General features: G+C 38.3%; 1 protein-coding gene across 13 annotated transcripts in view; it reads left to right on the top strand.

The window, feature by feature from the left end:
• PDE1C (phosphodiesterase 1C) overlaps nt 1–24,279 on the top strand; it is a 343,427-nt gene that overhangs the window by 187,248 nt on the left and 131,900 nt on the right. For 6 of the 13 annotated variants that reach the window (XM_085226619.1, XM_085226623.1, XM_085226624.1 and 3 more), the window contains one exon: nt 13,662–13,724. The exons of the other annotated variants lie outside the window; for them this stretch is intronic. In XM_085226619.1, coding sequence (XP_085082745.1) covers nt 13,662–13,724 — 63 coding nt within the window. The remainder of the gene's footprint in view (nt 1–13,661; nt 13,725–24,279) is intronic. 13 annotated transcript variants of the gene reach the window in all.

Consider the following 24,279-nt stretch of genomic DNA (forward strand, 5'->3'; position numbering starts at 1 on the left):
GACCTCTGTGCTGCGGAAGATGATGGAACGGATCCTCCTGGAAGCTATGCTAAGGCACATGGAAAAGAGGGAGGTGATATGGAACATCTAGCATCGCTCCACCAAAAGCTGGTCCTGTCTGACCAACTGTGTGGTGCTCTGTGATGGTGTACTTGCATCAGAGAAGGGAAGAGATAGTGGTGCCATCTATCTGGATTTCAGTGAGGCCTTTGACATGGCTCTCCACATCATCCTTGTTTCTAAATTGGAAAGATACAGATTTGCTGGCAAAAAATGCATAGCTAATGGGGATGACTGTTGAAAAAGAGAGCTGAGAATTTGCTCTGTCCAGTAGTGTTATTGTGCTCTTTGCAGCTGTTGTATTTGTATATATGGAAATAAATAGGATCATTAGTTTTAGAGAGATCTATGTATAAGAGGGGAGAGATTTAGATTGGGTATAAGAAAAAAGTTTTTTACAATAAGGGTGAAGTGATGGGACAGGTTACCCAGAGAGGTGGTGGCTGCCCTGTCCCTGGAGACTTTCAAGGTCAGGCTGGATGGGGCTCTGAGCTGTAGGCATGCTGGTTCATTGCAGGAGAGTTGAACTAGATGACCTTTAAGAATCCCTTCCAATCAAATGATTTTATGATTCTGTGACTTCAAGTTCAGCCAGTGCAGTCAGTTTAGCACTTCTAAGGACTCACTCAGGTCCTATATATCTTCTCAAGATTTGTCAAACGAATGATCCTGTGTTAGAAGACATACTTTTTATTTTATTTTATTTTATTTTATTTTATTTTATTTTATTTTATTTTATTTTATTTTATTTTATTTTATTTTATTTTATTTTTTTGCCATTATGATCATAGAATAGCTTGAGTTGGAAGGGACTTCAAATACCATCTAGTTCCAACCCCCAGTAATTTGCACTAATGCATGTGTACTCAGCCAGTAACACAGAACTGTGTCTGTTGTGTTTTGGTTTAGCTACATGTTGATTAATTGCACAATTTTATTTTTTTTTAAGATGCAGACGCTTCTCGTAAAGTTAACTCATTTTATATAAAAACTAAGTGAAGACTCCCAATATTTTATCCATCCCTCATGAATGAATGTATTTTTTTTCCTCTAACTACCTACTAATGCCATATATGAAATATAAGAATAGAAAAAGGTAACCAAAGTGCTTTTGAAATATGGCTGTGACACTGAGAGAAGCATTTTAAAAGGCCTTCCAAAACACTAATGTGATGTCTTTAGAAACAAGATTATGTCATCATGAAAAAAGGTCAGTTTGTGATACAAAGCACACAGTTGGACCATGAAAATTCCCTAATTTTCAGAGGGATTTTGCTGTTTCTTCTTCATGCAATCAGGCAGTAAACACATAAACTGTTCTTTGCCATCTTTTTCCCACATTTTCCTTTTCTTTCTCCACTGTGCCCGTGCTTCTCAGTTCCAGTTTGCTCTGGCATTTAGTTAATACACTCAGGGGAAAGAATGTCAATGTGAACACCCTTCTTTAAAAAAAGGGTGGTTTTTTTTTTTAAGTGATATATATGCTAGTGTGTAGCTTTAGCAGACAAGTGTCTTCAGGACACTTCACTTCGGAGGAAAATAATCCACTGTCTGTTTTGGATTACTTCACAATGCTGGTAAACTGCTAGCCTTGCAATTCTTGGTAGTCTGTAGGTAAAGCATTTACTCAGGGACAAATCCTACAGCTTTACCATTTGCAGAAAACTGCACTAGTGTCAGTCTTGTCCTTTAATGCTCCTAGAACAGACTAAAGAAAAGGAAGCATTGGTGCTCTCTGAAAGCTCGTTGTCACAGTAAGGGCATTATATAGGGAGACTGTTGTCAGTGCTATCGATAGGGAACCATCAAATAATGTAGACTGGGGAAGACCTCTGGAGATTGTCTCTTCCTGTTCCCAATGCTTTGGGACATCAGCGTGTCCTTGGTTAAAATTTGGCATTCAGCATCTCACTCAATTTGACAATATATTTAGTCATATAGTACTTAATTCTGACACCACTTAATTTTCGCAGCTTATCTATTGACCTTGCAAGGTTATCTTAATTACAAATAATAAAAATTCCCCTAATTCCTTAAGCCTTACAAGTAATTATAATACTGCTTAGCTTAGTTTTTCTTTATTGCTGGATTGTCTCCAATACTATATATATATAGGATGCATTAAAGGTTGATGGCTTAATCAGTAGCATGCACATGCAAATGTACAACCAAATATGTCAAAATTCTCTGTGAAGTGCAAATTCTTTTGGCTACTGAGATCTCCTCAGCTCACTGCTGTTACTTCAGCAGGACTTCATGAAACTCTCCATTTCAGGGAAGCTGGTGTTAATTTTTCAGTTCATTGCTGCTGGGCAGTTTGCAAACCGAGACTAACTTATTAATAATAAGTAATATTACAAGTGGAACTAGTTCTGTTAAATTTAATGAATATTGAATTCCACCAAAAAAGGTACTGACTTATTGAATGTTGTTTATTAAGTGCAGTGCAGAATCATAGGTGCATTGGGAAAAAAAATTGAAAATGATATTTAAGTAAAGCTTGTAATTAATTTGCACAAGAACGGCCAATTTGAAGTGTCATTGCCAACCTTAATTTGATATTTCCTAGCATTCCGGGTGCTTGACTTTGCAATCTGAATGATCTTTTAATGTAGTTTAAGTGCAGTCATTGTGGCAGCATTACACAGCTGTGAATAAAAAAGCTAAGTGCTGGTTGGGCTTTAGTTCATGGAGGAAGCTAATATTTGGCTGTGTGCAGAGAAACGTCATGTTGAGCAGGGAAGAAAATTCCAGCTTTTTTTCTCCTAGAACTTTGTGTAAGAAGAAAACCTTAAAAATGACCCTCATTTTTACATATTCTCCCTCTTTTTTACCTTCTCCCATTTCCCTCTTACGAGAACTGGAAGGTGCATTGAGATTGGACTCCATACAGACACGCACATTTTTTTCTTGCTCTTGAAATCTTGCTGAGTTTTTCTACACAAAATGTAACAGCTGTTTCTTAATATGATGGCTTAATGTGGTGATAGAGGAAGATATAAATTTTGGATTCTTGACAAGAGTAATGGGACTTCTTTATCCAGAATAAGAGCAATTTCAAAATAATTCTGAAAAACGACTAGTGATGAAATGTTTCTTACTGTTTTATGTTGCTATTATTTTATCAATATCTATTTTATGCCATATCTCATATTACGGTGTTGAAAAATTATCAATAAATGCAAGATTTTAATGATTAATGACTATTAAAATATTTAAGATAGCAAGCACAGTTTTTCCAGCTGATTTATTATACATCCAAAAATTATTGGTTGTATAGAATTGATTTTAACAGTAACTCATGTTGCATGATAAGGAATGGGTTCTGCCAGATTTGAACATGGCAAGTGTAGCTCATGCTGCTGAAGTGCTGTGATGCCAAGTGTCCTTCACAATAAAAAAGCTGTGTCAAGGTTTTTCCTAAAAGTGTTCATGCTTAGGTCACAGACTTCGTTATCATTTCAGCAGAGCTGATAACACACATCTGCTTTTGCACTGGTTCTCTATCCATATATGAAACTGATTTTCGTAACTGGTATCATCTAGCTTCAGGTTTTACAGAGACTGTACAGAATGCTTCAGGGTTTTAGATCATGTTTTTTGCTGGATCCTGAAAATGCATTCGTATTACTCTTCCATAGATGAAGGGAAACCAGAATATCTATAACATTTTAGGGGAAGTTATTTGTAATCCCTGATTTTGCAACATTTGTTCCCTTTTTGGTAGAGTAAAATTGGTGTGAAATGACTTTGAAAAGTATAGATGCTTTCTTTTTTAAAATTCTTAGTTCCTGACAAGTTTTCCTCATCAAGCCCTGGGGAAATACACGGAACGGAAGCAGTCTTGTTTCTTCTCCTTTTCTAGGCTTTGTTTTGGAAAAAAAAAACAAAAAACAAAAAAACACCAACACAAAAACAATCTGCTAGAGAATAGGTTTTTCACTAGTGAGGCACCCAGGTGATTAACAGTCTAAAAATAGGTGAGACAGATAAGATGCACTACAGCCTTTTGTTGCCTTGGCACTTCTATTTCTACCAGTTGGAGCCAAACAAGATAGTGCACGCATGAATTTGGAAAGCCTCATGGGAGAAAATAAGCCTAGGCTCCTGACACCTTCCCATTGGGTTAATTTGGCTTTCAGTGATACCCAGAACTCTTTACACTGACTTATTTTTAGCTACGTTGAAGTGATTTGCTTTTTAATTTGGGGTTTTGCAGTTTCATTCTTTACTGGCATGGAATGTTATTCTGCTTTCCAGTACACTGCTACCAGTAAGTGTACATTTCAGTTTTAGCTGATCTCAGCTACTTTACTGAAGCACATTCAAATAATTAGATTAGAATATGGTGAGGGGATGTAAGAGAAAGTTCTTTTCCTGTAATTTGTATAAAAAGGATAATAAAACATAATGAAGAATTCGGCTAAGCCCTATATTATTGTTTATTACACGTGATCTTTCCATCAAATACAGTTGATATTTTATTTTATTTTGTTTTATTTTATTTGTCCTCTGGAAGTGAATTACTCAGATTTGATGCATGGAAACCAGTTTAACCTCCTTAGTGAAAAAGACATTAACTTTGGTGTTCATGTTGGTAGCATAAGTGAGAGGAAGCTAGGATCATGCAATTCTTCTATGGCTAAACAGACTTTTCCCAAGATCTGGATGAAAACGGTGCTGCTCAGAAAGGGCCTTCTTTTGATGGAGCTTGGCATAACTGTTAGCAAAGGCAGAGGCTGCTCTATACAATATCTCTTTTTGTCCTTTCCTTTGTATTTATGCCATAAAACCAGAACTGTTTTTTTTCAGATGCTAGTGCAGATGTTCTATTTCTTGAAAGCAGTTGTTAACACAAGTGTTAAAACATTTCTCTCCTCTCTTTCTTTTCCTTAACAGCCATTTCCAATTCCTTTGTTCTTCCTCATCCTTCTTTCCTAACTGTGCAATTTTTTTTAAATTCACTGCATAAATAAGAAAAACATTAGTCTTGAATCTCTGTATGACTCTGATCTTCCACTAACACACACTACCTGCAATAGTTTTGTCTCTCTTAAACCTTTTTTTTTTTTTTCCTAAGGGAGAGCTCAAGAAACAAGTGGGAAACGCTAACATTTGGGAATTCACTACCACTTGCTGCATCTCAGCTGTTGCACTTTGCCCTTCAGTTGAATATCCATGAGTTCCTAGGCAAGAATCATTGGAACAGGTTGCCCAAGGAGGTTGTGAATGCCCCATCCCTGGAGGCATTCAAGACCAGGCTGGATGTGGTTCTGGGCAGCCTAGTCTGCTGGTTGGTGACCTGCACATAGCAGGGGGTTGGAACTGGATGAACTAGATGGTCTTTTTCAACCCAGGCCATTCTATGATTCTAAGAAATACCAAAGTATGGAAGGAAGAAACAAAACAATATACACAGGCATCTTTTTTTTTTTTTTTTTCTTTTTTTTTTTCTTTTTTCTGAATGCTAAATTTTATCTGGTCAAATCAGTAATCCCAGCAGCTGCTAAAAAGTTGACCCTTCTGAGCCAGTGCTTTAAGTAATGCATAGGTAATTGATTTTCCCATCAAGCAATTATAATACATGAGCTGTAGCAACTCTGAGGCAGTTTTAGATTTCCATATATTCTAGGTAGTTGCAAAAGGTGGTTGCTTAAATTATCCTAAGTTGCAGTGTTTCCATGACTAGTTCAGGACCCTTTGCCTTAGCTGTGTCTCAAATTCAATTTAAATCAGTAAAGAATTGTTTTAATCTCTTTCTTCAATTTAGTGGTCAGACCAAAAGGCAACATTGGTGGCAGGTGGGGGAAAGTGAGAGAGAAAGAAACAACTTGCTAATGACTGACATTATTTTGGCAGTTGGTGTAGGAGTGAGCTTGTATGGGGGAATTCTTTTGTGGGAGAGCAAAAGTCCTGCATAAGTATCTCTCACTTACTAGACACGTATCTCCCTTGCAAATGACAAAGAAAGAGGGAATCCTAAGGCAGTTTGTTAAAGCTATCAAACGCAGTAGATGAGGCATCTTTGGTGAGATAATTTGTCCCAGGAGAAAATCAGCCATCTCCTAGCAGCGTGACTTTTTCTCCGGAGAAATTTCTCACTTTTAATGTGGATTACACTGGAACTACTAAGAAGTTTTATCATTGTATCAAATATAGGAAAGCCATAAACCCTCTTTCCTCATTGCCACACCAGAGAGTCTTCCTTTCTGATTTCTACTGATTAAGCTCTGTGTTTGCATTAGCAAATTCTCAGTGGATTATCCAAGATTTATGAATGATTTTCCCCCTCAAATGCATTTTGCTTGCCTGTTGCCCTGCCTGTTTTGAGATTATAACTGACGTATAGTATTCTACTATACGATAGGTGAAGAAGTCATCCAGATTTGTATGCCTTATTTAGGTGGATATAACACTCCCTCTGGACCAAAGTACTTATCACACATTAAGGTGAAAACATCTCCAAGAGCCTATTGTGAAAACATTGGCAGCTCCCTGCTGCGTCGTGCCATCTCTGCAGGCACAGGGGAACATACCCAGTAATGTATTTTGACGGGCTGGCTTCCAAGTGTTAATACAAACAATGGGAAATAAGCCTTAAGTAGTAGCAAAGGACTTGGTCTTCCTTTGTGCATGCATTAGTTTGAAAAAGAATCAGACATTAATGTACTTATTATATGTTATTTGCTCCGCTCCCTAACTTGTAAACTGAGTCAAAGTGTGTATAGAGCAGCACCACAGAGAAGATTAAGGAGCAATTCTCTGTCGTTTATGGCTGCTGCATCTCCTTCCACCAATCCTATCCATTTGCTGATGAGTCAGAAGAGATGTAGACCCTGCTTCAGAATGTGTATTTTTCCATGTGAATTAATCTCATACTGCTGTGGATGATGATGCTAGACTAATTTTGCAGAGGAACAATTATTCTCCTGGTGTGGAGGTTTTCTAGTAGAAACATCCAGTTCTGCACTTACCTGCACATACGATGCTTCTCAAAGGCTTCGTAAAAATATTTGAGCTGTTTTCATTGCGGATTTGTTGTTTGACTACACTTGGAGGTGCTAATGTGCTTGGCTGTACGGATAGATGGACATGTATATGTAGAATACGCATGTTAGATGCACCCAGTTTGAGACTGATCTTGATCTCAAGCTCTCAGGAATAAAGTTGTGCATGATGACCATTTCCAAACTTTTTTTTTTTCCTTTCCTCAGTTGTAGTAGAGAGGCACGTTTTTGTTGTTGTTTGGGTTTTTGTTGTTGTTCGTTTGTTTTTCAACAAAATGTAAGGGCAGGACTTTGGAAGTCTGGATTTCCAGTGCCTGGTCAGAAATCCTTTTGGGTTTGTGCTTTTTTCCATATAGCTGCTTACTCCTAATAATCTTACAGATTCATAAGCTACTTAAACCTACACTTCCTCTCACCTAGCTACAACTTTACCTTAAGATATAAAAAAAAAAACCTGTTGTCTGAACAGAATAGAAGTGGTGTAGTTAGATCATGATTTATTTCTCAGATCATTGGTCTTAACTTGTACAAATGTCTTATTTCTGTGCTCCTTTGCAACACATTCACATTTAGCAGTGCATGTAATAAAGCTACATACCTTTGGAACACTTTTTAAACTAATATTTACATAAAACATGTTTTCAGGGTATTTTTTTTTTTTACTACTTTATTGATTAGGATCACCTGTTTTAAAAGGGGACAAAAATAAAAGTCTGTTCCTTTAAGTTTGGTGTCAGAAGAGATGCTTCATGCAGTGCAGAAAGCTTTCAGTAGACTTGCTGCTCTGTGAAACAAAGCTGTTCTACATCTATCTCATGGTGTTGCTTTTCATGGTCAGAGATGTTAATAGTAATGAATACATAGGATGAAAGTGGTTCTTGCTTGTTCTTCCTGGGAAAATTCACAGCAGAATGCACGTAGAAAACAACAATAACAACAACAACAACAAAACACCAGTAAAACAAGTAAAAGAAAGAAAGAAAAAGTGAGAGATGCTGATCCACATTGAATTTTTTTTTCCCTAGTAATCTAATAACATACCTAATGACACAAATTCTGGCAGTACTTAGTGATTGTACACTAAGAACTTAGCCAGTTTTGCCTTGCATTCAGGACAGAAATACTTGTCCCCTACCTGCTGCAGGAGTGAGTGGAATCCATGGCCCAGATCAGCAATGGTTTTGTGATTTATGTGATTTTGTGAAATAAATGGTTGGCATTGGAGAAGCTGGTTAAGCCCCTACAAACACGAAACATGTTAAATGCTCAAGGAATGAGCAGACACAGAGGCTAAGCTGCTGTCCTACTTCTGCTGGTATGTCTTCATGTGGTAAATGGCTACAACATGGCAATGAAATAAAAATGTGCATTATAATGCTGACCATGTTGCATACAGATAAATGAGTAGGGTCTCCTAAACTATTGTCAGTCCAGCATCTTTTGCCACCAGCAGATTTGTTTTGGAAAGAAAATCAATGCCTTCTTATAATGTTTATTCTCTGAAAAGCAGCAGCTTGTTAATTGCTCTTTAGACTGACTAAGCTATAGAAATGATTCAGCTTTCTTACAGATTTCAGTGATATGTATTCTTTTCCCCCCGGTGATACGGTGAATGTTTTCAGATTGTGATGACAAACACATCTTCTGTGAGTTTCTGCACTAATAAAACAACGGAGACAATTACCTGCTTGGATTCATACTGCAGCATCAATTTTAATGCTGATGAGGCACAAAGAACTTGAGCACCAATATGTTTATTGACAGAGCTTCAAGATACCAAGGACTGAAGTGACAGCAGTTACCACTAATCAGCATCTCCATTACTACCTCCAGAAATGCTGACCTTTGATGAACAGAAAATTCTAAAGGCTGGATCAGATTAATTTTTTCCCTGTCCTGTCCTAACGCTTACCAAGGTGAGCGATAGGAAGGCTGACAAGTGCTACAGCTTCCAAAGGTGTGAGCCTTATCCTTCAAAGCCTGAAGGACACTGTCCTCAGCATTCACAGCACTGGAAATCATTCAGCATCAGCGCCTGGAAGGAAGCTAACTCTTGTTAAACACCTGAAAACTGTAAATGTCAGTGTGGAGCTGAGAGGATATGTAGAATAAATGTGGCTGTCCTCTTTTTAAAGTGAGGTGTGAATTAACTGACAGCACAACAGATTCAAGCAGAGCATTTTTTTGTGATGGAAATCTTCAAATACTTGAAGGTTTTGGGATCAAACTTGAAGTTTGGTGATGGCAGAGAGGCTCTCCCATTTTTCTCAGGGCTTTTGTAACAAGCACTCCCAACCCATGTGTTCAGTACAGTTTCATTTCACTCCTGTTCTCAGCTGGATGGGCTGAATACTGAGAGTGCAGCACCCCAATTATTCTGTCTGCACGATCTTATGAGCAGGCCAACGCCATGCCTTGAAAAACAATGTCAGACCAATGCCAATCAGCATCAGCTCTCATCTTTTTATCTCTAGATAGAGCAGTATTCAGCCCTATATTCAGCACAGCCTTAACACTGCCCTAATCTGAATTTAGAACTGAAACATTTTGGAAGGAAAGTATGATTAAAGTTGCATTCGCTTCATCATCATTTATCCTCTAACCTTCACTTAGAAGATGTAAATATATAATAGTTATTATATAACACACATATATATGGTATATATTATATATTGTAGTATAAAGAATAAAGATATTTCTGAATTGCAGCTTTATTATACTTTAGTGCTCAAACGTTAGTAAAACATTCATAAAAGAGTTGTGCAGCAGTCAGACTTGGAGATGGGGCCCAAGTGGTTTGCAGCTGATGCAGGACAGTTGAAAAATGACAGAAGGTGGTGCAGAATCTCAGTGGTGTCTGGAACCTGCAGGTATTTGGTCACATCACTGGAAAAAGTGCACTCTTCTGCCATGTGGAGCTGGACAGTTGTGAGTTGCTCCTTATTAATCCAGTGATGGAAACATGGGTAGGTCTGAGAAGCCTTTCACAGTGTCTGTAGACCTGCACACAGTGGTTGCAACTGAAATAGGTGGAAAAAAATGTCTCCAGTCTCTGTAGCTTTACATTGCAATGAGTAACATCTGGATTTCCATATATTGAGAGTGGATGGGGGACTTGTAACTGGTGAAGTTGCATGTGTTAAAGGAAATGGGAAAGAATGACTAGCATTCTCTGACGCTCCTTCAGATGTCTGCATATATGTAACTGTCCATTCTTGGAAACCTGTTCTGCTGTAATAAGAGCAAATTCACATTTCTTTGGTGAGGTGTTGTTTGAAAGGATGTAATTAGGATAGCATCTTCCTTCAAAGCATCATATGCACACAGGTACAGCAAATCTTTGTCAGAATTGCAAACTTGTTCCCCAAAACATCATGCTTTACGAGCATATGATAGGTTTCTTTCTGTAGAAGGATCCCAATTAGAGGAACAGGTATAGAATGTAAAGGAAAGCATGAACTCAATGAGAAACACAACAATTTAATATTTCTGATTGGAAAGAAATTTAAAAATTTAGAAATTATGTATTTTCAATACACTAAAAAATGACGTCTGCGTTTTTGAGTCTTTCAGTTCCCACTAAATTTGTCTTAAAAGAAAGAGGAAAGACATCAATGAAGTTAGTTTAGTTATACTGTTAGGCGTGACTCTTCTGGAAATAAGATGTCTAACAAACATTTTGAGGAAGAAAGCACTTGAACAGGCATAACTGTGTAGTAAGAATTTAATAATCTGTGTTTCAGTTCAGCCGTGTTTCCCTACCCCATGAGTATTTCTCTTGAATAATGCAGGTTGCTAGTTTTTTTTGTGAAACTAAATTGGAGTTGGGCTCACTGAGAAGTAGAGAGCTTATTACTTGGTGAGAAGAACAGGCGTCACATGTGTTAGGTGCATCAAATCCAAAGGGTCTGGAAGCAAATCTCCCATCTCCACCAATTAATCTGACACAGTCCTCAGACAGAGGACTTGATAGAGTTTTTGACATGTAGGCATCCCATGTTGTTTCACAAAGCCTCATAACCTCTGCCTTCAGAAGCGTGGGGGTCTTCTCTAAGCCTTGCATTACCAACTTATTGCCTTGAATCCTGAGGGCACTTCAAACGTAGGGATGTGTAGGTGACTGACTGTCACCAATGTCACTGTGTAAATTCAGGCTGAAAAACAGCCAAAAATTGTGTTTTGCCGACCAACCAGGCTGTGGAGACATCTGTGTGGGTATGTTTAAAAGTCTTTATAGAGGACTTTGCAATGCAAGAAGAAACACAGAAGTAATCTTGGCTTGCTAACACATGGAGATGTGATGTGTTCTGCCTGCTTCAAAGGTTTAAAGTATTTTAACTTTAAATATATACATACTTATATATATATACATATACTTATATATTCATTTTGTTTTTAAAGACGATTTTATTCCAACTTACCTTTAGTGCTATGGTCTGTTTTTTACATAGGGCTCTTCTAAGTTAATGTGAGGAAATAGTGGCAAAAATATATTATTGGGAAAGGCAAGAACCTTCCATCTCCAAGGACACCTCTTCGGCAACTTTAACCACCAGTCTCACAAAGTGAAAGAATGACCAAGCAAATGAGTGACTGTTGTTTGAACGCTCTTCCAGCTAGAAGTGATTCTCTCTTAAAAGTGGGTGTCTTTGAAGCAGAGCTGCTAGGGGGAAGTGTGCAGTGGTAATGTATGAGGTCTAAATGTAGCTGTGGGACTAAACTGGAACTGGGTCCACACAGAGTTATCTCCTGGTAGCTTCCTTGCACAGCAAGTGTGAGAAATCTTCCAGGAAACCTTCTTAGAAATGTTCTCATTATTTATTTAGTCTTCGGTGAAACTATGGTTGTGACTGAAGATACCGTAAGGCTGTTTTCCATCTTGTCCTTGGAATGAGCTAACAGTCTTCTTTCACGCTGAGCGTTTCTAAACCACACTAAAGCTTGATTTGCAGACAGCACATGGCCTGTTGTTTTTGTTTTTTTTTCCTGCTATGGATTCAGCTTGGTGAATACTCAAAACCTCTAGCTGATTAACACTATCCTTGGTAAGAAATGGAAGAAACCCATGCAAATAATGTGTCTAATGCAAGAAATTTGTTTTCTCTGAACTACTTATTCTTGCATGGGAGACCACAGCACCTCATTCTGTCACTTACTAATAACAGCAGTGACGTATTATTTTTCACAGTACAGAGAGATAAAATAATCTCAAGTTAGCTTGAATTGTCACTTCATGTTGCCATTCCTGAGACATTTGTTTAGCATCTGTTTGCTGCCTGGATCTTATCACTGCTTCCCAAGCTATACTATTTGGGAACCTGAGTTTTGAAACTTTGCCAGCGCAGCTGAATAGTTCCATTATTACTATTGTTGTTATTATTACCTGCTTTTTGACTTCAGCAAGGACTGACCATACACCACAGGCTGCGGAGAGAGTCTTATAAGGATCCAGTGGTGTGATATTGGTATCCTATCAAAAGGGTACAGCAGTAATGGAAAAGGAAAACCGAGTAGATTATCAGACAAAGCAACTGTATAGATCTTCAAAGGTTCAAACAGCTCGTCTACTTGAACTTACAGTGTCCTGGATGGAAATATGTACTTGTTTTAAAATTATACTGGTTCTGTTTTTCAAATAGGAATGTTATTGTGCAGTGTGAATCATCATAGAGAATAATAAGCTACAGACCTTGCAGAAAGGAAGTTGCCCTTTCTGGAAAAATACATTTGCAAGGAAGTGTTGCATTTTAGTTAGTATGACCTTGCCTAAACTCATATTTATCCTTGGCTTTGTTTGTTATGTTTAACATTCCAATCATCTTTTTTGTTAGTTTGGGGATAATCAGCAGCAGGTTTGCTGCTCCGTTGAAGCTTCTTAAAATGACCTGAAATTCAATATTGATATAAGTTTGATGTACCTCTGAACATTAGCTAAACACTTTGTTAAATTTGATAGATCACTTTTCCCTTGGTTTTTTATTTATTTTTAATAATTAAAAGTATTTGATTAGTCTTATCTGGTAAGCAAATATATATATACCTATGCATATGTAAATCTCCTCCATCTACTGGTAGTCTAGTAAAATGTCATACAAATAAGTCTCTCTGGATGTTTTTCACTTAGTCCCAATGTTATGCAACAGAAATAAATTTGAGGGGAAATATTTTGTTGTTTGGCACTTCTCGGATTATGAAAAAGTGTTTACTCACTTAAAATACTGAACTCATTCCACTCAGGAATAAATCTGTAGAAGGTATTATTTATGAAAAGAAAAAAGTAAACTTCCTTTAGATTTTAAAGAGGGATTTTTAAAATGTTAAGAGTGAATGGTCAAACCTTCAATGAAACTTCACAGAGTGCTTAAAATACTTTTTTTTTTTTTTTTTAAATCCAAATGCAGAAGGATATTTAAAAGCTTGCAGTCAAGTCCTTGAGAGTTATTTGTTGTATCTTAAAAAATACAACCATTCCAGCCTGCCTAACAGCAGCCAAGATTTCTGGCTTTTTTTTTTTTTTTTTGTTTTGTTTTTTTGTTTTTTTTTGCCCTACAGAAAAGCACGGTGAAAAGAGCTGATGGATTTTCTTTATTTCAGGAGCTTGTTGTGGGAAACGGTGGTCACATTTGAACGACTCCACAGTCTGATAATTCACATACGGTCAGTCACTGCGTGTGTGTGGGCATGGAGTGTGATGGGGCCAGGCAGAGGCAGGGTGACAGCATTTTTCTTAGTTTTTTGACATGAGGCTGTTCCTCTGACTTTGAAGAGAAGGAAATAAGCAGGCTAAACTCTGGTTCTCAAACAAACTACTGCTTTCCATCCTTCCCTGGGACTCCCACCGCTCCTCCCATAGGTTGCAATTAGGACTGAACAAGAAAACTGTAAGAACATGAGCTCCAGTTCCACGTACGTGACTATTCAAATACCAGTCAGAAAAATTGTTTCTTAGCCTTCATTCTGGCATTATGCTGGATCCTGGTTTCAAATTACCCCTCTAGCATGGGGAAAGAATTCCTGGAAGGACAAGCTCTGCTCAGCCTGTAAAGATAGACAGAAAACAAAAGAAGGGGAGGTAATATTCAAGAGATTGAACAGCTCATTGGGAAATGATGAGACTTCTGCCCTGTGGATATTACATTATCTTGGTAACTTTCAGTGATGGAAGATAGAGCAAACGCAAGAGGATTCCACAGCCTGTTGATGAAAACGATGAGCCTTCAGTGTGAGGAAAGATTACAGAGATGAAGACCGTTTTATTTAAAGAGAAGATAAATCAGAGTGGGTACTTCGGTCTTCTTGAAACATCCAGTTTGACAGAGCAGGTGTTATCTCTTTCCTGTAGCATAACAACCAGAGGGCAAGAAAGTAATGAGGCAATTCTTTGAATGTGGTAAATAACTGTGCCCTGTCAAGTGCATTTGTAAGCCAGTATCAGTAAAGCAAATAGTTAATTAGGTTTCCCAGTGCTGCTAGCCACATCTGCCCAGAATGAAAACAGTTGCAGTTAATTCATATATAATAAATGTTTTCAGAAGGCTATAAGCTCTGCCCTTCATCTTACTGATGTGCTCTGCAATTCGCTTTATGAGCAGTTCTGCCAGTTTGAAGATACGATCCTATTTGAAAGGCAAGATGTGCCAAATGAGACAGACAGATAAGTAGTTCAGCAGTCCAGTGTGCATAAATCTGTGACTGAAAGTGCGGTGAGAAAGCCAAGTTTGTTGAGGAGTGAATGAGGAACAGCAATACTTTATTGTAACAATGTTAGTTTTACATTAAGGCATCCAGAACTGCAATGTGAGAAATCCACCCTGGAGATTCCATGTAAAGATCCTTTAAGATGATGATGGAGACTCCATTAATATTCTGTACCTTTTTTTTTTTTCCAGAATATATTTCTAATTTTTTTTTTCTTTTAAATCTCTTATAGTAAAAGACTTTGTTTTTAATATACAGAACGGCTACAGAAAATGAACTCTTCAGTAACTATGCAATTGCTCATTGTCATTCGGATGTGAATTTGATTCAGCAGAGTGATTTTTAGAAAACACATGCATGAATTCCAAAGTGAAATGTATTTCTCCATATTAATCAAACAAATATTTGTCTTTTGTTAATTGGAGAAAGGGGGGGGGAAAAAGTGATGAGAAAAAAAGCTGGCAGCTTGTTGAAAATCAGAAGTGATCCTGTACTGGTTTGACTTAATTGTAGCACCTGCAAACTTTTCTCGTGAAAACTTTTCAGAAAGAAGGTAGCAGTTGAATGTAACTCACTAGCTAATATTGCATGGCAGAAGGAGGAAATGAGTGGAAAGCAAACAGAAATGCAGGAAAGAAAAAGAAGGCAAGACGCAAAGGAAAAGTGCGTGCATCTGAATGTTTAACTCATTTTTTCTGAAGCACAGCAAATTTCTAGACATTTCAGATGAATTAATTTCAGACGATGGGATTACATTACAGAACGTTGAGAAATTCGTAAGTTAGTCACACTTTCCAGAAAATGGCTGCAGGAATAACTTGCTACATTCCTAATGCATTTTTCAGTTTCAGTCAGACTCAGTTGCCCTGACTCAGGCTACATGGTGCCTTAGTCCTTGGGAAGTCCTGATGCTATAAACAGGGCTTCACACTGAGTGGGGTATTGTACGTCCACAACAGAATGGCAGAACCTCATCCCTGCCTTTTAATAAAATATGAATTGACTTCTTAGGGTTTTGATTTTTAATTTTGTTATAGACTCATTCTTTCCAGTCTGAATTTCGTCATGGCCCAGACTTGGGGAAGAAAAAGGGTATTGTTCAACCTATTTGGGGGATAAAATGTCATTAGATGCTTATAATCAGATTACACTGGTTTTGAAGGGAGGCTTATAAAGATGAATTTTGTACAGTGAAGGGATGATGAGTAGGCAGATGTTCTATTAAGTTCCTGCTTTGGAATTTTCAGATGAAGTAACTTTATCTGACAAACAGACCCAATGAGTTGCAGAGAGGTGACTACTAAACTAGAATCCAAGTCTTTAAGTGATATTGTATTGTACTAGTCTGGAGAGATTACCAAAGGTAACTACAGTATTAAAGGTACATATAATATCAGAGAGAGCCTGGAGGGAGGAGTGGAGTATCTTACTGAATCAAAATGTGACAGAAAATGAGGAAGCCTTTAGGCAAACAAGCCTTCAGGTATATATCTCTATGATTCTGCAGCTCTTCCTCTGACTATCAGAGTTGCAATAGCATTAGTTCCACTTCTAGGCATGGAAACAGTCACTGAGTAGAGTAGCAGGGGTCGGAGTCCATGATTAATCTCTCCAGCTAGCGTTATTAATGTTCCAAATGTCACTCCTTATTCATTTCACCCACTTGAGTCTGTCACGTCCTTCTGTGCTGATGGTTCTGAGAACAGGTTTGACATGTAGTGTATGATAACAGATGTAAGCTGGAGTAGCTGACTGGGAAAAAAATTTAGCCTGCTGTGAGGGACGTGGATTCCTTACCTCCAAACACTGTTTTTTAATTCCCTAACTGTCCACATGTTTTAGGGAATCCATATAAATTAAACTGCCTAGAGAAAGTTGCATGGTTGAGAGGATTGGTCTGAGATTTTCAGCTTTGCAACTCTATGAGAACCTCAGTTGTCACCTATGAACCAAAGTCATTCTGTTGTCTTCATCTGAAAACTAGAGATGGATTGTTATGAATTAAACTCAGTATTTGCTTGTAGGGAATGACGTGGGACACAGATCTGTAGGTACAATTTTCACACTTTCACTCTTGGGATCTTGTTAGGCTAAGACTGATTTTTCCTCAAATGCTAAAATTTAAATAAGTTACCTTTTCAGCGTTTCAAAAGATAAAAGTTTTTAAAAGGCATATAAAGTGTTTACTGGACCATATAGGTTTTTTTTTTGTTGTTTTTTGTTTTAACTTCCATAGATTTTGTGGAGAGGTGATATGAGAATGTTGGGAGAAAAAAGTAAAGAGAAATAAATTAGCTCACATCAGCTTTGCAAAACATGTACATGACTCATTTTAGGATTGACTGAAGCTCAGTGCTCAACATCCAGATTGCAATCCGTTGTGCTCAAGGCTATTTACAGCTGATGTTCTAAAGTCTGTCCATCTTGTCCTGCAATGCCACAGTTGGATTAACGAATGAGACTGGCTGAGGAAAAGTGGGAAAAAAGAATAACAGAAATGATTGACTATGCAGTTTTCAGGCCATTCAGTGAGCTTGCTGTGTATACAGATGCTATATTTCCATATTAATGCTCAGCAACATGAAATGTGGAGACACATCAAAATCTCATTCTTCTTCAGATTTTTGCATCTTAACTGGAGAGAGATATATTTTTATACATAGACTAAAGAATACTGTTTTATGGCCTGAATATCCATTAGTGAAGTTTTATTCATGTTGACTTCCTTCAAGAGGAATTTTGGATAGATTTGGACATTGACCGATGTTAGAATGGCAAATCTTATTTTTCGTTGTGGCAACTGAAGAGAGGCAATTCTGGTGCAGTAGAAGAGGAAATTTGCTGAGTGAAGACTTCGCTCATGTCAAAAGGAAAAGGTTATGTGTTCTCACATAATAAAGTACTTATGCTCTGGATTAATTAGGTGATTAAAGGTGATACTTAGAAAAGATATTTTTATCAAATGGCCCAGCATTACTTTAGTAATTAGCATCTCTGTGAGTTAATATCACACAGATCTGCACAACGTTATTTTTTTGTATTTATAGAAAATCTTAGTGCTTCTATATTGCTTTTGACTTTCCCACTTTTTAGATGCATGACTAATAAAGAGGCCATGCAATCCTCAAATGGAAATAACCATTTGCATCGAAAATAGATCTGCCTAAGTTAGCCTCTTCTTCCTTCTTCTCTTCCTTTTTCTCTTCCTTCCTCCTTCCCTCCCTCCCTCTCTTCCTTCCTTTTCTTTCCTTCCTTCCTCCCTTCTTCCCTCCCTCCCTCCCTTCCTTCAGTTGTGAAGTTTGTACATTTTGAGAATGACCACTGATAGAGTTTTTAGTTGCCTCCATGTTTTCAACACTGGCTTGTAGATGCATCTTTCAGTCTTACAACTTTTGTAGAGATTTCAGTTGTCTCCTACAGTTAACATTCTTCCTTTGTTATTGATAGCAATGTGAAGGTAGAGCTAGTTCAATTTTGTGTTTTAATCTCGAAAACCGAATTTGGGGCTAAATAATTCATTTTCAAAAAAATGCCAATTTGCTGTGGAAAAATAAATCTGCCCTGAGATTTAGGCCGAAATGTCCTTTTAAACTGATAGCCAAGATTTCCAAATTCAGACTGTTTTTCAGTATTCTTAGAGCTGCTGTTTGCTGTTAATGTAGCAGTGCCTGGAGATACCAATTAAAATCATGGATGGACAGTGCCAGAACCATGATGTTTACTAACATGTGCTGGTCCTTTCTTGATGAATTAGCAGTAAAGTTGCATCCTAAAAAGCCATCTTTCCAGCTTTTCTGGATTATATTTCATGACAATAGACATTTTAAAAGCTTGAATGCCATAAAAATTGAATTTATTTGTCCTAGACAGTGTTATGAGAAAGAAAATTTAAGCTCTGTTTAGACTACAGCACTTAATTTCTGTGAATACCTTTTACTTCTACCTTACTTTTACTTACTTCTTGATGATAGGAACTTCCACAGGTATTATTTAATAAGCATTCCAGCTACAGTGAAGTTGCAGTGCTATCAATTCACTGCATTATCAAAAGGTCCATTGCTTAATGTACTTGAATTGCAACTTCCTTTGGGCACAGTAAAAAAGCAACTAACTCTTTGATGAATAGCACTTAAAGTTATAATTGAATATACTGCTTTGAAAAGATACATTGGCATTTACTTTTTGCTTTAACTGCAGGATTGTTTTGCGAAGAAAAGATTGAGTCTCATAACAATTGGGCTTGCTTTGCATAATATTTTCTTATCTGTGCTATAAATCTTTGCCAATATTGGATGCACAGGACAAAGCTCACACACTCCTAAAGCTTGTTTGTGAAGATGCCAAGCTCTGAGATTCTGTAATGAGGCTGGCATTAAAAAATGCTAAATAGGCTTTTTCCTTTTTAGTATTATTGAAAATTATCTTCTCATCTCTTCCCCCTCTATAGGAATCATTCACACAGAAGATAGTTGAAAAATGAACACTGTTTATTTTCATGCTTTTTTTGTCCATTAGACTACTGCATTTTCTGGAGAACTGTGTGATCCAGGTAAATAAGGCATAGAGCTGAAAGCCATGAGGTTTGTGTTTCACTCTTCTGTCCTCAAACTTGTTTTTGGTTAATTGCCAGACCCTAAAGATCAATATCAACTGAGTATGTCATCTAAATATTTGGATATCAATGAACTTTTTTTCTTAAATTGCTTTTCTTGCTGAGCAATAGAGTAAATACTGATGTGAGCAATACAAGGCTCTACAGTTGGGATCACAGCACTGTTCTCGTAGGAGCCTCAGAGGCCACCATAAATCCTACCTGAGCTGTTTGAAAGCAAACTCCAGAACAGTCTTTAGGAGATACTGATGGTGGCGTGTCATCTTGAAGACAAAGGGACAACTCTACCAGAGAGATCCTTGGTTTTACCACGTTCATGCCATAGGTTAGTTAGGACTCAAGAATGTAGTGCACAAGTCCTGATTACTAGTCAACTTACAGCTTCTGTTGGGATTTTGTTATTCTCTTCAATTTTAGCATGTCTAAATGTACCATCCTTGTTGAACTTCTAACCTTTTGTTTTCTATTAAAATAACCACAGAAGGTGGTAATTTACTTCTTGTGTCTCTTCATTTTGGAATAGAGAAGTGTTGTGTTTAAACTTCTCCTTTCTGATGTTGGAGAAGTAAATCTGTCTTACTTATATTGATTATCACGTTACTAACGAATAGCTTGCTGCCTGGTGCAACTCTGAGCCCTTCGTATTAGTAGTTATTGATCAGCAGTTTTTGATTTGTTAAAGATCACATCTTATATGAAATCGTTCAGCATATATGAATAATTCTTTGCAAGGTAAATGTTCATAGGCATTTGATATTATCAGTGATTATGAACTCATACGTCTTGCTGGAACTTTCAGAAAAACAGGCTGTCAGCCCCAGCATCCTCAGTAATGGGGTTACAAGAAAGATTCCTGAGAAAGACATGGATTAGCATTTGCTTGTGGGAGAAAATCCCCAAAATACAAGTCTTAGAAAGCTTAAGACCTGAAGTAAATGTTTTAGAAAGAAATATTTATGCAAAAATGCAGTAGCTGGTGCCATAAAAAACAAGCGTGATTTTTGATGGGTAGAAAGTCTTTCATTCAGGTGGTCTCATTTGGATCCTGGCAATGTGAGGGTGAAGTTGGGTGGAAAGAGCTGTAGGTAATGTTAGCATGAATTTCCCTGGCTGCAGCTTTGGAAAGGTCTTTGTGTCAGAGGAGGGCTGGGGGAAAGCTGTCTGATCCCTTGTGCACGACATTTTTGTGGGACAGTCTCCAAGAAAGTGTTCCAATGAGGGCAGTTTTCTTCATCTGTATTGCTTCCATCTCCTTCTTTCTCTCTCAGACTGGGCTGCCTCATTTTACGAGCCTTCTCCCACACAGAGATTTATGTCTGCTTTGGAAAGCAGCAGAGCGAGTTTCTACCCTTTGGCACCTTTGACAGGATGTGCAGAGCAATCTCTTAAGGGTGCAGAGAGAGATGGTTTTCTGTTTGTTTCACTGCTGGGTTACATTAGCAAAGGTTGCAGGTACAAAAGCTACACCTCACTTTTGCTTCTGATGCAACTCAGCTGGCTGAATAATTCAGCTTTCCATTCCTATTGATGAATGACTTCCCTCCCCACACCTCAGCCAAGCGGGCTGGAGGTGAACAGAAAGAAGCGTAGATGGTGAGGTGAGATGGTGAGCTACAAATGATCCTCATGGTTTATTCAAGAGCACTGTCCTGAAGGAGTGACACAGTAACCTTGGCTGTGACCTTCCTCCTTGCTGCTGGCTGTTGCACAGAGCATTTCTGGAATTAATCTGGGGCTCTGACTCAGCGGCACTGACGTGGCAGACCTGCTGTAATCAGTGGAGGAAACTTACTCTCACTTACAAGCTGGTGTGTAGGCTTTACCTCCTTTATAATAATGTCTGTTGAAATACATCTCTTCTTAGCTCTTTCCATAGCAGAGGAATAAAGCTCAAGGATTTTCCCTATTAGGGCCTCTTAACAGACACTTAACAAGGAGGATCTCAGTACTGATAATGGTGTCATTCAAGCCATCAAATAAGAAGATGCTCTGCACTTTCAGTTACAGTTGTGCACTTAACCTGCACAAACACTGGTGAGTGATTGTGGAGTTACACGTGGGGGCTCTTTTGTTAAACCTCAAGTATTACTGCATAGATCACTCACATACCAGCAGCATGCGTGTATGTAAATATTGATAACCATGGCATGTTTGCACATCGAATGCATCTTGATTGCAGAGTAGCTATGAGTGAAATACACCATTGTTTTTCTGGGGTTCACTTGGTGAGCATGATTGGACATGATTTGCCTGGGCAACACCAAAATAAAAGTGCGGTGCCACTTGGCATTCCCATGCAGTCCTGCTTTTATATGTTTAGACATGAAATACGGTATATGGGTTCTCACCCTCCAGCACAAACCCTGCCTCGATGAAAAAGAATCAGGAGTGAAAAACTGAATGGTTATTTTCTAAGGCTTATGAAGGGCTGTTAGGAAATCATCAAAACAACCTCCTCCATGTGAACCAAACCAGATTTAAGTTGGCAGAAACCAAATGACAATCCATAATTTACTCGGCTCCCTCGCCCATCCACTCCTCTGCACTTACAAAAACCTTAATCAAAATATTTGAAGGTAGTTGACAGAACTGAGTGTGAGTAGCTTCAGTCAAACAAGAAGAAATTGGTGTGATGTTCCAGATCCTTGCTTCTATAAATGAACAAAGTATCTCAGTAAACTCCAGTGGAGCTTAGCTGTTTTACATTGGTTGAGAATTTAGTCCCAGACACTTTATGTTGTACTGATTATCTATGAGGCACTGCCTTATGGCTACTCCAGCTTTTTGATAGAAACAGATTTTAGAGATGTGGTTTGGGGAGTGCAAAACACTGCAAATAAAACTGCCACATAGAACTCAGTCACTGATTGTCATCATCTCTACCAGAAGAGTTTACACGTAGTGGATGAGCTGTATATGCCAGTATGATGCATGACAAAGTCCTCCCCAGCACATTTCTAAGTAGTGAACCCACCAGGCCCCAGGCATGAGCAGAGGCACACATGCTGTAGACTTCTACTGTGCAGCTTGTCTTCCCTACTGGCTTTTTTTCCCCCAACTGTAAATATCAATGTGACCCAAATCTGTTGGCTTTAGTGAAGTAAAAACAAAACAAAACAAAAACAAAGAAAAAAAACCAACAACCATTAATCTATTTAAATGTGTTACATTTTATCTGATTTACACAGTTTGTGGCACTATAATTTCTAATTCCCAGCTGTGTGGCTTTTTTCTACCTGGTATCATTTGCTTTTTATTTTATTGTCAGACTTATTCTAGTTATCCATTTCAGACTGCAAATGAGACTCGTGGGGTTTTACTTATGATTTATTTCATGGATATATAAATGATGCTAATGCTGTAATCATCAGATATAGCAAATATTTACAAAGACGTATCGGTACTTTTTTCATTAACGCAGAATTTGAGCATGCTCACTTGCAGAAGTAATGGCTTTTCATTTTCCCCCAGAAACATGTAATCATTAAAATTAGTTGACAGATAAATCTTATGAGACTTCTAAAAACCCTAATCACCAAACAAAGAAGGAAAAAAAAAACAACTTTTCCTTGTAAGTCTTGGTCAGAATACCACTGTATCTCATTGAACCTCTATCCTACTGCTTCTGCTGGGAAATGGCAAAAGAAAGATGCAGCCAGTTCCTGTGGGTATGCTCTCAGGGCACAGTAATGGAACGTTACTGAGATGATGGATTCATGATAATTTTTGATAATTTTTCACCATCTTTTATAATGTGGTGTGTGTGTGTGTTTAATGGAATCATATGGTTTATTTTCACACTCTCTCTCTATCCAAGCACATCAAGCATTTGGCCTGAAAATTTCCCATATTTGTGACATTTTTCCTTGGGCAGGATGTAATATCTAGTGGATGACAAATGACCACATCACGGACAAAGCAGGCAGGCGGCTTTTTTTCATATGAAGTAGTTCTTTTTATATCCACTCTATCTTTCCACAACATAAATATACATGCACAGAACTAATACAGGCTCAGACTACCTGAGTCAGTGGAAGAGGAGCGCTGCCATCTGTGGATATGCTGTTCCTGGACTGAATGATTTCCTCTCTGAACCGATTTTTATCACAGTGAAGCAATGAAGCTATAGGCTTGTCATGTGGCAGAAGACGAGGATCCTTCTGGCCAAGTGGTCAGCATACAATGAATATGATTTGTCTGGTCCCAAATATTGTGGGAGTATCTTAAAACAGGGTAGAAACACTTATTAGTAGTCTTCTGCTCCTAAACACAGCTGCAAGAAGCTCCATACTGAGCAGAGGGAGTCTTCTTTGGGTATGAGGAAAGGAAAGCTGGCTGGGGGGGTTGGCTGTCCTCTGGGGGAGCTCCTCTGCTTCCAGGGAGGAGAGGAGGGAGGGCCCACAGAAAAATGCTGAACCTCAGAACCCTTCCAGCAAATTCTAGAAAATACAGTTCAAGTTTATACAGAGATGTAAAACAAGCAAAGGAAAGGTCTGGAGGAAGGCAAACGCGTTGACTCTCTTTGGCTTTAGGAAGAGAGCTGGAGGTATGGGGGAGGTAAAGTGGCATCCTGAAGATCATAAGGGCAGTCAGGAGATCCCAGGCTGCACTGATCCCACGCCAGCATCCCAGGCCTCGGCCGCAGGCGTGCCAAGAGGTGCGTGATACAAACTATAAATAGGTATGTGACATTGCAGAGCTGGCGCAGAGCAGCAGCCTGTGTGGAGCAGATGTCACTGGGAAGGTCAGGACCACAGCCACTGACATTTTGTGCCCAGAATCTGTCGTCGTGACGGCAGCATGGCCTTCTTGTCAGAAGTGGGTGTAAAGGCAGGCAGCTTGGAAACTGAGCTGAGCATCAGTCACCTTATTCAATAGCAGTGCTGTTGACTGAGAGGGGCA

Source organism: Meleagris gallopavo, chromosome 6 (assembly GCF_905368555.1).
Source record: "Meleagris gallopavo chromosome 6, MGAL_WU_HG_1.1, whole genome shotgun sequence".
Lineage (NCBI taxonomy): Eukaryota > Metazoa > Chordata > Aves > Galliformes > Phasianidae > Meleagris > Meleagris gallopavo.